This window comes from Heliangelus exortis, chromosome 3, assembly GCF_036169615.1.
Source record: "Heliangelus exortis chromosome 3, bHelExo1.hap1, whole genome shotgun sequence".
Taxonomy (NCBI): Eukaryota; Metazoa; Chordata; class Aves; order Apodiformes; family Trochilidae; genus Heliangelus; species Heliangelus exortis.
Window position 1 is genome coordinate 59,780,843 of NC_092424.1, and position 15,233 is coordinate 59,796,075.

The 15,233-nt window shown below is 38.3% G+C and overlaps 2 protein-coding genes across 3 annotated transcripts in view; one reads left to right on the forward strand and one right to left on the reverse strand.

Annotated features, from left to right (window-relative positions):
* Window positions 1-15,233, forward strand: part of MED23 (mediator complex subunit 23) — a 320,898-nt gene that overhangs the window by 202,521 nt on the left and 103,144 nt on the right. The gene's annotated exons all lie outside the window — the stretch shown is intronic.
* Window positions 1-15,233, reverse strand: part of ENPP1 (ectonucleotide pyrophosphatase/phosphodiesterase 1) — a 53,907-nt gene that overhangs the window by 32,540 nt on the left and 6,134 nt on the right. The window contains exons 2-6 of one of the 2 annotated variants that reach the window (XM_071740907.1): window positions 10,505-10,535; window positions 6,839-6,911; window positions 5,104-5,220; window positions 3,374-3,499; window positions 3,139-3,199 (exon numbers count right to left, since the gene is read on the reverse strand). In XM_071740907.1, coding sequence (XP_071597008.1) covers window positions 3,139-3,199; window positions 3,374-3,499; window positions 5,104-5,220; window positions 6,839-6,911; window positions 10,505-10,535 — 408 coding nt within the window. The remainder of the gene's footprint in view (window positions 1-3,138; window positions 3,200-3,373; window positions 3,500-5,103; window positions 5,221-6,838; window positions 6,912-10,504; window positions 10,536-15,233) is intronic. The other variant, XM_071740906.1, reaches the window with a different exon arrangement.

Consider the following 15,233-nt stretch of genomic DNA (forward strand, 5'->3'; position numbering starts at 1 on the left):
AGGTACTCTACACATGCTAAAACTCATAGTGAAAAGGGAAGTATAAAGCACAACAGACCATGTTAAACTCCATTAGCTTTGGAACAGGTCCAGTAAAATCCCCAGACAACCTAACCTGAACACAGTTCTGAGATACAGTGATTTCCATGACTTTTTCCTGTTGGTAGCTAAGGTTACACTTGCTACTTCAAAAATGTAGCTTGCTACCACTAGCAAGCAAGCCTGGGAGGCTCAAGTTTGACCCTGCCAATGATTCATGCTCAATGCATCCAAACAGTATGACAAGGGTGTTTCACAGCTCTTGGATAAATACATACACCACAGTCACATCCCGACTCCAAAAGGAAGGAAACGCAGTGGTAATTATCCCCTCCTATAAACTGGCTTCAATGGAAACATAATGCAGGCAACACAGGCTTGCTGTGGTCTAGCAGGTTCACCAGTCTGGATTATCCAGAGCCCAGAAGTGCAGACCACACTGCCAAGCTGACCTGCTTCACCACAGGCAAGATGGACCACAAAGGAAAAAATAGAGAGAGGGGAAAAAAAAAAAAAAGTCCCCTTGAAAGAGCTAAACATATTGGCCAGAAAACTTCCTACCACACACACATGCACCCACTACTGCCTATAAGCAGTCAAAGCAGAGGAAGTCAAGCATTCTTTCCCACTTATGTGCCTCAAAAGGCAGCACAACAATCTCCAAACATTCAAGAGATCTGCAATGAGGAATCAGTGGCTCTTCCAGCTCAATGAAGGTAGAATACACAGTAATAGGCTTAAAGTACAACAAAAGATACAGTCATCAGGAAAACTATATAGCTAAGCACAAGTAAAAACTGCTTAACTAGGTTAGAATTCTCAGAGGATTATTTCACTCCTAGAACAGTAGGAAGGAATAGCTACTCCTGAAATCTTATGGTCTGTTATATATGTAATCCTATTGAGTAACATAGAACCTAGTCTTGAAAACTTAGATGTGTACTTCCTTTTAAGCAATCAGGCTCACTGAAATCAGAGGGATTTCTCAGATTAAGCACCTCATTGGACACTGCATTGTCTTTTGTCTATTCCACATCACAAGAGCAAAAGCATTGGAATGGGCTGCCCAGGGAGCTGGTGGATTCTGTCCCTGGAGGTTTTTAAGAAGAGACTGAATGTGGCACTCAGTGCCATGGTCTGGTAACCACAGTGGTATTGGATCAGGGGTTGGACTTGATGATCTCTGAAGTCCTTTCCAACCTGGGCAATTCTATGATTCAAACCCAACTAAAACCAAACCAGAAAAAAAAAACAAAAAAACAAAAAAACGAAAAAAAAAAAAAAAAAAAAAAAAAAAAAAAAATCAGCAATTCAATTCCACAAAGCACATTGTATTAACAGGCACAGAATCAGAATTGATATCCTGAGGCCTCAAAGTGAGCACTGAAGTAAAGTCACCTCCACTCCTGTCTATCCTACCATAGAAAGACATGGATTGTTTAGAGTTGTTAGTTTTGGGAGAGGCCTGTGTGCTAATAGTCTGAGATGAGCCTTCAGTCAACAATGTTTGATTCAACACTGACCACACATCGCCCTTCCTGGGCTGGGTTTTATTGCAACATTTCTGGTTTTGCCAGGATTAAAACAATTTTAGTAGAGTAACTACCTACCCCTTTCATGCACTGAAGAGAAGCAACAAACAAAACACCCTAAAAACACTTTAACCAACTGGAGTTGGCATTTATGCCATTAACTTTGCCTGCGAATCTGCGCAAGGCCCTTGCTTGTTTATCCAACCCTCAGGGGTAAAGCTTCCTAATTTTGCATTAGGAAAATCAGCATCCTAGAGCCAGTTCCCAGCACACAGTCCTGCATAGCATCTGACATAAGAACAGAAATTCATGACAAAAGCTTCCAGAACTGCCTAGGTACCAGCTTCCTTTGTGAGGACTTATGGGAGACTTGAACTCTAAGCTGGACAACTTCAAATTTCTGTCTGGATGAAGGTTCTGAAATTTCACTGCTTGTTATTGCTCTGAATCACAATGAGAAGTACTCATTTGGTATAAAAATATCCCAAAAATGAAATGTATTTTGTTTAACAGTATTATGACTCCAATGAATAAATATAGCGCCATTTAAATATCTTGACATGAGTCAAAAAAAAGGCACAAGAAAAAAAAATGAAATGGTTCTACTTTACTAGAAATATCCCCAGTGCCCTGTAATTTAAAAAAAAAAAAAAAAAAAAATCACAGAATAGATTCACAAGAATATTTTGGGGTTTTCTGACAATTTTCACACAAGAACATAGCTGAATTCAACTCGTCCCCACAACACATCTACAAACCATTTTCCAGTGGAGCACTTTTCAATTGAGAATAAGTCACCCTTAGTAACTTATACGTCCAATCATAGTTCACAATTTTAGCTTTAAAGTTAGTTTGAAGATCCCACAGCAAATATGGTACAAGACATGGAGGCTTTTTTCCTGGCTGGGAACTTTGCTGTACTGTTTGAGCCTGAGTATTGATGACAAACTACATGAGTCATTTCCCATACAGTGCATACACTTGCAGGAGTGGGCCCAATGTGAAGCTGAGCCAGAGAATACAAGGATCCCATGGCATTTTACACCTTTTAAAAAAAGGTAGTCAGGCAGCTTGTAAGTAAACCTGTCCCACTACTAGTGAAAACAGGACAGTGACCTGCCCACGTTCTGGAACTCTGGGGCTGCAATAGGTAAGGAAGTGGAAACGTCTTAGAAGTGACCAGGGAGGGAGAGTGTTATGAGACTATGATTGCTGGATGGGTCCCAAAATACTTTGGACAGCAAGTATTGGAGTACATGTAGGACAATAATAAAGCTGGCACAAGGCAGAGCTGTCCAGAGCACACATGCCTGAGAAAGACAGCAGGGTTCAGGAACAGGCATATCTTGTAAGTCAAGTGCTGCTGGGATAGAGCAACCTGATCTGTTAGTAAGCACTACCCAATGCTGGCTGAACAGGTGACCTTCCCTGCCTGGCAGCCACTCTTACTGTAGATAAGGAAAGGAAGCAGGTTCCAGGAAGGCACAGAAGGGGAAAAAAAAAAAAAAAATCTCAAAAATTAAATGTAAGCAAAGAGCAGAGCTATGCAAATATACAATATCCTCACCCTTTTGGACACTGAGGTTCAGTAATGTCCTCACACTCTTCTTCAACCCAGCTTGCCTCTCCTTAAAATAAATGAGTGCAATTTATTTTTTAAGGCAGTAAATTTTTATTAATAAATGCAAAGGTTTTTTTTTCATTTTACTGGATGTCTCAAAGATATATTATGGCTCTGCTCCTTTCTATACAAATATAGGTACATATATGAGAGACTGTAAGAATTTGTCGAGGATAATTACCTTTACAAACAGCATTATAATTGACACAGCAATCATTATTTTCCACACAGTCATCTGAACAGGAACAGTGATACTCTGGTCGCCTTTTCTCTCCACACCTGAATTTATTGCAGGTCCATATGTGGGCTAAAAAACAGATGAGACAAAAGGACAGCACAACAATTAACACCTGTGTAAGTGTAGAATTAAAAAAAAGGAGTGCTAAATTCTTTTTCAAATGTGTACTTAGTGAAAAAGTCCTGATGCATCTCAGGCATGCATAATATGCCCATGACTAATTAAGTACATAATCATCTGAATACAATTATGTAGCATATAGTTACAACTATCACAGAATAATCCTTTCTACAAACCTTCTTAACCATAGAAATTTATGTGGATTTAATCCCACACTGTAAATGCATACTAAAAATCTCCGATACAAACAACTCCCTCAGAAAAACCTGAAACTTAAGTCTGATTTTGGTATGCATAGGAAACCCTGAGTAGCAGTAACTGCAGTAACCTGCATACAAGTATCAATGGATTTTACCTGTCACCATCAGGCTGTCACTCTTTCAGCACCTCTTAGGCACTGATATTACTCTGTCACTGCTTGGAGGTATGTATGTAAGTTCACATGAAGACCTACTGATTACAGCTTCATTGCTGGCTTTAGTAGAAATTTATTTTCCTCAATCATTTCAATTTTTTGGAACAGAACATTCCCATACAGAATATCATTTGAAGATGATAATTATCAGTTGTAAACACAAGTAGTTCCTTCGCAGTCAATGACAATAATGAATTTACTGAGTGAACACATAAGCAAAGGTCTTAACAGAGACACAGAAGCCAAATCTAAAGGCAAAACTAAATTAGAAAAATCAGTCAGGTTCTGTCCTTAGTGTTACTACCTGCACTAACATCTTTCCCTGTAAAATTTCTGTGGTACTCTTCACACAACTGCAGCTATCTGATCTTTGGTTTCTGGCAAATAATGAGAACTGCTTTTTGTTCACAGTTGTTCTTCACCAGTGCAACCCTTTTTTCGTCATCCTGCTTTGTCTGAAAATCAGTACATGACCCTTGCTTCATGCTCAAGCTGGGAAGTAAAATAGATGGCCTGAGTAGCTGGGTGAGGAGAGACAGCAGCTTTCACATTGGTGCTCTGTCCTTTCCCTTTTTCACACAGGCAATGACAGAAAGATACAATATGCAGAATGCACTGCTATTCCTGGTTTGTCTGACAACATAGGAGTTCTCTGACAACACAGACAATGCAGGTCACTGTTCTCTCATCCCCCAGATGGAGAACAAAAGGCTGGCTGAGACTTAGATTTGCAGTTGTTCCTCATCTTTCCAAGGGGGAGGGAAGCAGCACAGTCCCTCACAGCCTCTGTCCCCACAGTAAAGCCAGCCCACCAGCTCCTATCTAGTCCAGCTGAGTGAAATACAAGCTTTGTTTGCATACAACAGTTGCACCACAGACCTGATGTTTCCGAAGAAGTCTCCAGTACCACCATCACCACTGCTATTCCACCCATGGTTACAACAGAGGGAACACAAAAGGGACCGCTGGCTTCAGAACCACCCCTCTGTTTGCTCAGCAACCCCCCATTTGCACTTGCAGCCCTTCAGAAAGAAGTTGGGGTGTGCAGCCACCTAACCACAACAGTACTCTTATAGAGAGAACTGTCCCACATAACACAATAGAAGACTTTGCTCCCAAGAGCTTCTTTTATCCTTACCTGGCTCTATACACGTTTCCTGGTAATCTAAGCAGCAGTTTCCAAGCTTGACACAATCTTTATCACAACGGCAGCTTCCAAAGGTCCTCTCAAAGCAACGACCTTTGCAGGTTTTCACTGTAATATTGCATAGTGTTAGATGTCAGTGGCTGAGCCCAAAACAGTGAACATGCAAAAGACATTAGTAAGGTCAGCATCTGGAATGACATAGCTGGCCATTTCACAGCTTACAGGATGACTGCGAAAGCAGTGACAGCGAAAGGAAAAGGAAAGTCTTGATCCAACTTTTATTTCATTGAGGAAAATTATTTTTCCATCATTTTGATCAAAGGGTTCCATTTTATATTGGCAGAAACAAGAGAAAGAAAACACTAACATTTTAGTTGTGACTGTCCCTGCCTTTCTGTATCATCAGAAGATAAAAGTGCAGCCAGCCAAAACATGGACCATCTCTACTGGAGAAAATCTGAACCTGGGTTTTCAATAGGAGTGTCCTGAATAGTGAAATAAGTTTGCAGAGAACACTGATGTTCATTTTCATGCCTGACAATGCTCCACTTTCTAGAAATAGCTAAGCATTAATTAGAATCTAGACTGCATTGGCTATGCTTGCAACTTTCTCACTTTGATACCATGTTTGACTGACTGTCTTCACATAAATCAGAAGATCTGAAGCCCCAGTTCCACATCCTGCTGTCCTATGGTTAAGGCAGCACTACCTGTTAAAAAACAGGCATAGGTGATACAAACCTAAGCATAACTGCTCACTGGCTTAATTTTTTTTCATTTTTAACGTAAAAAAGGTATAACATTCTTCCACTAGACTATGGTTGCCTGGGGAAAAAAAACCAAAAACTGATAATGTGAAGTATTAACAACACTTCAGTAGCCGGTCAGTCCATTTCAGCCTGTGCAATCACTAGAAGGGAGTGAGGTAAATCCTTCCTTTGGCTCCTCAAGAATCTCAAGGTGTCTGACATTAGGAAAATGAGATAACAATGACCCAATATTTCAAAGCTGTAATAAAATAAGAAAAAAAAACAGATTGTACAGATTCTGGGGGAAAATAATCTGTAGTTTGGTTAAAAATCATTGTAAGACTTTGTTAAACAGATCAACTTTGAAATTATTCCACATAATCATTCTGAAAGTGAAGCTTGATTTCTTAAAACATTGCTTGTAACCTACTACCTGAAGAAACTCAACTACTGAAAAAAAACACTTTTTTCAGGACAGAAAACAGCCAGAGGAATTCCACAAGGAACATTTCCAGACTACCATTCTAACCAGTAAAAAAAAAAAACAACTTTTTTCACCCCCCATAATTGACTGGAAAAGATGAAAAACAAATGTTCCAGGACAACATGAAATAAAAATTGTTGGGGTTTTGTGTTTTTTGTGGGTTTTTTAATAGGGAACTGTGAAAAGCCAGCCAGGTGACACCACCACAGTGACAGCTGGGACACATGGAAGCTGCCAAACCAGACTCTGAGTGCCAGAATCTGTCTACATCTCAACTGAATACACATAAGTAATGAGTACACCTCAAGGTTTATTTTCTGGTATTTTCATTCCCCCCTAACTTAAAAATTCAATCAACAGGCCCAGTCCTCTTTCTTCAGCAAGAAACTGTTGTATTGTGATAATAGGAATATTACTATTTACAAAAAGGGAAAAAACTCAAACAAAAAGGAATTGCTTAGAAATATTACTGAATAAAAGGCATTTTAGTTACCATCTTTTGAACAGCTAGGCTTCAGGCCAAATATACATCCTAGGATCGTCGTTAACATGCAGACACAGAGTACCTGCAGGACAGGAAGGAAAAGAAAGTAATTTTAAGTGACGTTGAATGGTTTTGAAAGCCAGTTTTCTCTATAATGCTATACAATTGTACTGAAACTGATAAATACACAGAGTAGGAAGCTGATTTCACTGCCTTCACAAGCAGTTTTCACCTCACAGTAGATGTGTTTGCAATTAATTATTGGTGCACAAACATGAATATTCTCAAGACTGCATCTGCATTTTTCATTTCAAGTTATGTAGACATGACTATATATTTATTACTCACAAACAAAAAAAACTGGGATATTTATGGTTATCCATAAACCAGTTCTACAGAACACTTAATTCAACACTTCTTAGAACAATCTAGGAGGAGTGAAGAAGGTGAAAAAGTTTTGACACTGACCAGACTACAAACAGAGTGCATGGCCCTTAAGTGATACCTATAATTTTCTTGGGCAGGAAAACCTTTTCCCACTTCCTAGCTTCCAGTTCATACAAAATGTTGGTCCATACCATGGTAAGCAACTGTGGGATGTCACACTAGACAGACCACAGTGTCTTACACTGACCAGAAACTACAGTCATGTTTGTTTTGGATTCTGAACATGTTAAAGTTATCAAACAACCACCTTATTATCCTTGCCCAGGATCTTAGGGCAAGATATAATGCCCACTCAAATACAGTGAGAGATTCCTTTTAATCTTCACTAAGTATTGGATTTGATCCATAAGAACTTAAAGTGTTTATATTATCAGTGAATATACAGTAATTAAAGAGATCAGAGAACAATGTATTTATGTATCTTCTATTCAAGTGTCAAATAGAATAAGGTAGTTTGTCAAAAGTCCTGAAAGAGAATGCACTGCAATAACATAAGCTTTCTTATTCCTCATTATTAAGGGGGAAGACATAGATAGGAGAGAATGAACCTTTCTGGTAATTTTTTTCTGAGGATCAATTGCTTCCAAGCAGTACTTCAATAACTGCATGCCTATACAAAGTTTCTCCCTTTTTTTCTCCTCTCCTATCAGTAAAAGCTTCAGAGTCAGACTTTTTAGTGTGATGCCTGAATCATGTTGTCATACAGCAAAAATTCATCTCATTTTAAAATGCACCTAATTATTTCTCAAACTTGTTTACAGACTTAGAAGTTGAGTAAGTAAACACTACCTGTGTTGCTTTTTTAACAAATACATAGTCCACTATACAATTTTGTACACTAAGCAGTTAATAAAGACAATAAGAAAGCAATTTCTGAAATGCATAGCATTGAAATTCAGATATTATTCTAGATTTGTGAAATGCAAGTTGTCAAACCATATTAATCAATACCAAAATAGCATACTTACAGCATGAAGGAAAAAAGGGAATTATATACTGAGCCTGATAAATTTTGATCTAGAATTCTGAAGCAGAGGAGTCTGGAATCTTACATTACATAACATTGTGTCTTGTAGAGAAATAAGCAAGAGTTCAAATCAGTCTTTGAAATAACAAAGAAGGGAAAAAAGGATAAAAAATTACAGCATTATGAATGCACCCAGATTCACCTTCCTATCAGTTGTAGTGTAAGTCCCCCTTAAACCTGCTATAAAGAATGAAAAAAAACGACAGACATACGTACTTGCCTTTTTATTCTTAAGCAATATACTAACATGTGCAGAATCAAAGACATTTTCTTTTATATTGGTATCAACAGCATTTCCTCTCATGTAAATTGTTCTGAACCCTTGAAATCTTCCATATGAAATACCACCCAGGTAAGAGCATGTGAACAGCTAGGCAAGTAACACGTCACATGCAAGATGCCAAAGCCCAGAAAAATCAGGGGAGAGAGCAAAATTTGTTATTGTCCTGACATTATTATTTGGAAATCACAAATTAATTCATTTATTTTTAAGAAGTCATCTTGAGAGTATTTTATTTCACAGTGATGATAAACTGATTCTCTACTCCCACCAGGCCCTGATACTAAGATCAAAGAGTAGAATGTCCTCCAAAAGGTAACAACAAACATGCTTTAAAACAAACAAAAACACACCCACTCTATCAGTAAGGGCTTTATTCCCATATCTTCAAATAGCTATGTGACCTATGGGACTTATACCACCTAAGACATCCTTGTAACAAACACACATTGCAGTGCTACTAAATGGACTGCTAACATTCCCACATGGAACTTCAGTTTAAGTAGTACACGTTTAAAAATGAGGCATTTGTGATTTTTAATTGGGATTTAAGCACTTCAAAAACAAAATCTAAACATAACTCACTCTGAAGCAGTAGCATTATAATATTTCCCAACGAAAACTGGTAAATACTGACTAAAGTTCTTAGAAAAAAAAATCCTGAGACTTTGGCACCAAATGTCACAAAAAGCACAGGTTTGTGTTGTGTACCAGATTCTCAGTTTTACACTTTCATGAACATAATTCATTCCAACAAGCACAAAAGGATTATGTTCATTGAGGCATACGGGTGTTCTTTTAGGTAGGAAATACTATAAAAAAGCAGTGCTACTTGATGGAATAGGGCAGGTTGTGTTTCCAGCTAGCAACACTCTGGAACTTCATAGTGTCACAAACCAGAGCACACTACAAATGGTGTCTGTCTCTACTACAAACAAGTTCTACTTTTCCAATTTCTTACATATACACAACAGAAAACATTGTCCAGGTCCTTACCCAGTACACTATGTCCATCTATAACAAAATACCTGGGAATTTCTATTAACTCATTACATTCAAGCCTTCATGTTCCTAACATTAGTCCCACCAGTTTAAATTTTAGCCTTAAAAATGAAAAGTGCAAAACACTAAAGCTCCCCACCCCTTTTTCTTCCTTTACCTCCTCAGTGTTTAATTAAAAAGCTTCACAAAAATAGTAAGCTTAGAGCTCATGCATTTGACAATGTTCCGAGACAGCAAATTCTAATCTAGTAGACTATACCATGTAATTGCAGCTTAGTGTTTAAGGCTCTGAATCAAAGCTTTATCTTGAGCCTGAATGGTTTCAGTCATGTGGCTGTTATCCAAGCAAAAGGCACAAATGTTCAGCTGGAACACTGAGGAGCAACTAACACTGGCCAGCAGCAGTGGTAGTCCTGCCTAGGCACAGCAAGGAAGTTTTACACTAGTAGTTGAGCTGTTGTCAGTGGAAAGGATCTAAGATTATCAGCTCTGCAGATAATGAAAAATATTCAGACTAGCTTTAAAGATTGCCCAGCTACAGAAAGTTATCTCACTGCTGCAGGGCAAATGAGGAGTAATTTTTTTTTTTTTTTGCTTCTTGCCACATGGGACCTCACTACAGCAGGCAGGTTCCTAATATTACCTGAACTATTTTACATTCAGGTAGCTCAGGGTTGGAATGCTGCTGTCTGTGTAAAGATTGTATGCTTTTTTAGTCTACAGGAAGACAAGTAGATTCACACGTAATTTAAGGTTTACTATCAAGAGCCTTGTAGAACTCTGCAGCATCCCACTGCAACTATTAGACTCGAATCTACTGTGGCTACTGCCACACTGTCAACCTAATGCCTGCCTACAAGGTTTAATCTGTCTTTTTAAAGAAAAAATAACAAACAAAAAACCACACCACACAACTTACCTGTTCTGTCCCTTTCTCCCATATTCTTTCCCTCAAAAGACAAAGAACTGAGAAACAGGAACAATTAAGGAAAAATATCAGAATCCAACATTTAGCAGGACAGCAAACAAAAATAAAGAACCTGTCCCTGTTACACACAGAAGTAGCACATGAACTTTTTATAGTCTGTAACTTGAGACACTGCTAGGACAAAATGTCAGATTTGGTTTTAATATAATAACTGAGAAAAGTTCTAACCAACACAGTAACAACTGTAGAGAATAAAGTGTCCTTTTTTTGTTTTAAAAATATTTTTTAGAAAGTTTGTTTTGGAATCAAAAAAACATTGTCATCTAGGGATAGATCTGTCCCATCACTGCTTCCTTTACGTAGGAGGAACCAATAAAAGCTTTGCTTTGTAAACACTATAATGGTTGGGAATAGGTGGTTGAGTGTCTGGAAAACTGCAATCCCAAAAACATTTCAAAAGCCTTTTATTTTGAGCTGGGCAGATGAAAATACGATAACATGGTTAGAGTGCAGGAGCATTTCTGTCACTCATCCCTAGAGCTGCAGCTGAAAGGAATTTCTCAGCAGTGATTTTGGGGAGTAGCTGAAACAACCACAGAACCAGCACTCAGACAGGCTAAATGCACCATATCCCAAAGAAGCTGGAATAGGGTCTGAGTAACACAAGAAAGCTCTCACCAGCCTTAGCTACTTCCACCTTTCCTTTTATTTATTTTGCTTTTCCTTTAAATAGCTAATGATACTGTCCCTTTCTCTCCACTCTTCCCTATTTTGGTCCATCTCCCTTTCTCCCTCTCTGCTCTTCTATTCTGAATTTTCTTTGGCAAAGAACATGGACATTTCTTTTAAAAAAGAATAATTCTGAATTAAGTTTCTTCCTGTGTTAATCTTCCTCCTCACTCTTTGCCTACTGTGTAGTCAAGCTGCTTTCCATCTTCCTTTTTTATCCCTGGTTTTACATGACCAACAAAACTTGTCACTCCAAGGTCTAATCCAAGAACAACTACCCAGTTAAGAAAGAAGCAATGCAAAGTAGTGCTTTTCCATTCTAATCTCCATGATTGACTCTGACAGTTGCATTATGTCTACCTACGAAAGGAGATTGTCTAGGCTGGATCTGTAATGCCAGTATTACAGAAACCCACGGAATTTTCCAAAACCACTGGGATCCATGAACAGCATATTATGTTTTCAACATTTGTGCACCTAGGATGATGACTAATGACTGCTATCTTAACACCAAAATATCTTTGAGAAAGAATTAAATCTGCAAACGTGTAACAGACATACCAATAAATAATTTGAAGTAGGAACAGAGTCACTGCCTTTAAAACAGCAGGATGTTATTAAAAATGCAGAAATCATACTGTACAGAAAAAAAGAAAAAACAAAAAAAACCCATATCCAGCATTGCCAGGGGCAGTGGAACACTTACTCATGCTTGTAAAAGTTATTTTTAAACAGGGATAACCTCCCAACAGCTCAGTTTTATTCAAAAGCAGGGGATATTTAATGAAGTTTACTAAACTGAAAGGAGGTAGATACTTTAGTCACAAAAGCACAGCTACATAGCTAAGTAAATCACCTAAAAAAAAAAAAAATGTTATCAGAACTGAAACAAGTACACCACCTCCTTCTTGCATCACTCAACTCTTCTTTCCACATTTGTAAATATTTTTATGCTCTTCAAAGACCTGCTTCTGTTGATCCACATTCCACACCTAGAACTGAGGAGGAAAGTTGCTAAGGCTCTCAGGAACTGGTTGTTCTGAAACACTGAAGGTGACTGAATTATCTCAATGTCAGTAGATGGAAAAGCTGGAGCTTACACCCAAAACCTTTTCAGGGCTAAAAAGCAAATTTACTCTAAAAATGTATAGAGATTTTGTCTCAAAGCATCACACAAAAGGACTACTCTCTCGCTGTTTCTATTTAATGTTAATACTGTTACTACATATTATTGCAACCTAAGATCATCCAAAGGACAAGAATGTTTTAAAGGTAGCTCAAGACACTGTAAGATACTATAAAAAGCCAGCATAAAGCTTACCAAAAGTGATAACTCTTAATTCAGCAGGGAATTACCAACTGAGGACATTATCATACTGCAGCTTTCTAAATACCTTCCAAAATAATTTGAGTATTTCTTTTTAAACATATAAAAGACAAAAAGACAGAAGAGTTAGCATCTGTCAGCTAGGATATATTTTTCTTGTTTGTTGCTTGTCCAACTTTATAGGTGCATATTTTCCTGGAAGACATTAACACATGATCTGTTATCAAAGCATACACATTTTATGCCTCGATGTTTTGTTTTGATGTGCATTTTATGTCACCAAACAGCTTAGAGAAAAACTAAAGTGCAACTATACACTATCTGGAAAGGAGAAAATGTAACTTATGGTTAATTTCCCAGAAAAGATAGCAGCTGACTCTACTATTTAAACAGCAAGTGAGTTTTTGTAAAAAAAGAAGGATAAACCAGATGGAAAACTGGTCATAATTTGAGAAAGTATATAATGTATTTTCACACAATTCTTTTATTCAATACAGAAGACTCTGAAGACAGAAGACAGACCACCTTATGTTTCTGCTTGAGGGGAAATCACACAGGAATCCATGGTTACATAGAAAGAGAAGAAACTGTCAGTGCTATGCCAATCCAAACCTGTTGTCCGAGCAAGCTGTGCTTCACCCATGAATAAAAGCAAAACTGGACAATATGGATTTCAGCTACCTCCATGATCTTCCAATCCCAAAAATCCCCTTCCAGCAATAAACCTAAAGGTGTTCCAATTTATAGTACTTTCACAAAAGCTGTAACAAGAAGAGTCTGTCATTATACAGTAGAACTGACATTCAAACTCATTTAAGTTTCTTCAGAAACAAAAATTAATTTATTACTATCCTTTTCTTATTACCTCCCTTTCCTGCTGCAGTAACTTATTCAATGTTGAACAGTTAAACAATAGCCCATTTTCCAAAAGTCCTTACTTATAATACTTTACTTTGCCTTCCACCACATCCCATTTACAATACTGCTGTCTTGTAAGCACCCTTATAGGAAACTTCATATGGCTGACCTGTTCATAAAAATGCCTTTTGATTTTCAGTGCAGAAATTATATTTTTAGATTGTTTTGATGCATTTCCTATATTCAAAATATCATTCTAGTATTTATTACAAAACACCTTCACTGAAAACTCTATTAACTACTAATTCATTCAAAGTGAACACTACTGTAATACAGCACAATGCAGAATTCTGTCAGATAGAACAATCTTTGAACAAGTATTTGCCCACTGTCCATAGCATATGGTCACAGCAATGTTTGCCAACACATTAATTTCTAATACCAGCTCTAAGGTGAGAACCTTTCATGTTTTCAAAGCCTATAACTTGCTCCATTCCTCCTTTCAGCTGAAAGGAACAGCATAGCTTCCACAGCAAGTCCAACCAGAACAATTCAATCCTTGTGTAATTCTGTTGATACTAGTGAAAGAATGCCACAGAAAAATTTTGAAGACGAGGAGTTGGAAGGAAGCCTTGCATAATTTTCATTTCTTTGGCCTTGACCAAAACCCAAGTTTTAGCACTGTAATTAAGTTGTTCTGAATTCAAGTTAATTATCTTCCTATAAAGTCTATCCATTTAAATTATTAATGCATTCTGTATTATTTTAGTATCACAGAGCCATGCAGAACTACATGAAAGTGGTGCTTGGACCAATTCCATACTCCCATCTCCCAGGAGTTTCATTGCCTGTTCTTGGGGCCGGCTCTCCAACACTGTTTCACCAGCTGAGAGCACTGCTTGGGAAACCTCAACCAGCCTTGAAGACAGCTCTTCAACAAAAACCTAGAAGCCACAGCAAAGTCAGCACTCCCTTTTTCTTAGCTAGTTCTTGCCTGAGCTGTGTTACAGCCACACTGCAGTCACATTCATCCTGGCCAAGTACTGTCACTGACCCTAACTCACAGGCTTAATTACTCCCTTCCTTGGACATGCCTCATCACTATACACTTTTCTGACAACACAGACTGCTAGCTGAACCTGGTTAGCATACCCAAACCTGCTTTCCTCACCTTTTTCAGGTACAGTAAGACTGTCTGATAGGCAGCTATCAATAAGGCAAGAGGGCATGGTCTTAAGCCTGCCAAGGGAGGTTCAGGTTAGATATTAGGAAAAAATTCTTTACAGAGAGGGTGATCAGACTTTGGAATGGGCTGTGCTGGGGGGGGATGGTAGACTCTGCATCCCTGGAGGTTTTTGAGACTGGATGTGGCATTCAGTGCCATGGTCTGGTAACCAGAGCAGTAGTGGGTCACAGGTTGGACTTGATGATCTCAGAGGTTCTTTCCAAGTCATCTGTTTCTGTGATTAGGTGCCCATGTCTGCCTTGTTGTCACACCCAGTTACAGTTTTACCTTCTCTTTCAGCATGTCATGCCCTCATCTGGTACCTGACACCACCTCTCAGGTACTATAAAGACTATCATTTCAAAACTAATGAAAACTCTTAACGTTTGGATTGAGTCAGATCTCCAAATTCTCAAGCAGGCAGTCTGAGCGCACAAGTCACTAATCATGGCCCAAATAACTCATTTGTTTTGCCTGAATGGACCAAATGTCTGATCCATCATCAGATAGACAACACCTGAATTCCTAGGCACATGGATGTTTTCAGGCAGACAACCAGCCAGCAGTACTGACAGAAGCAC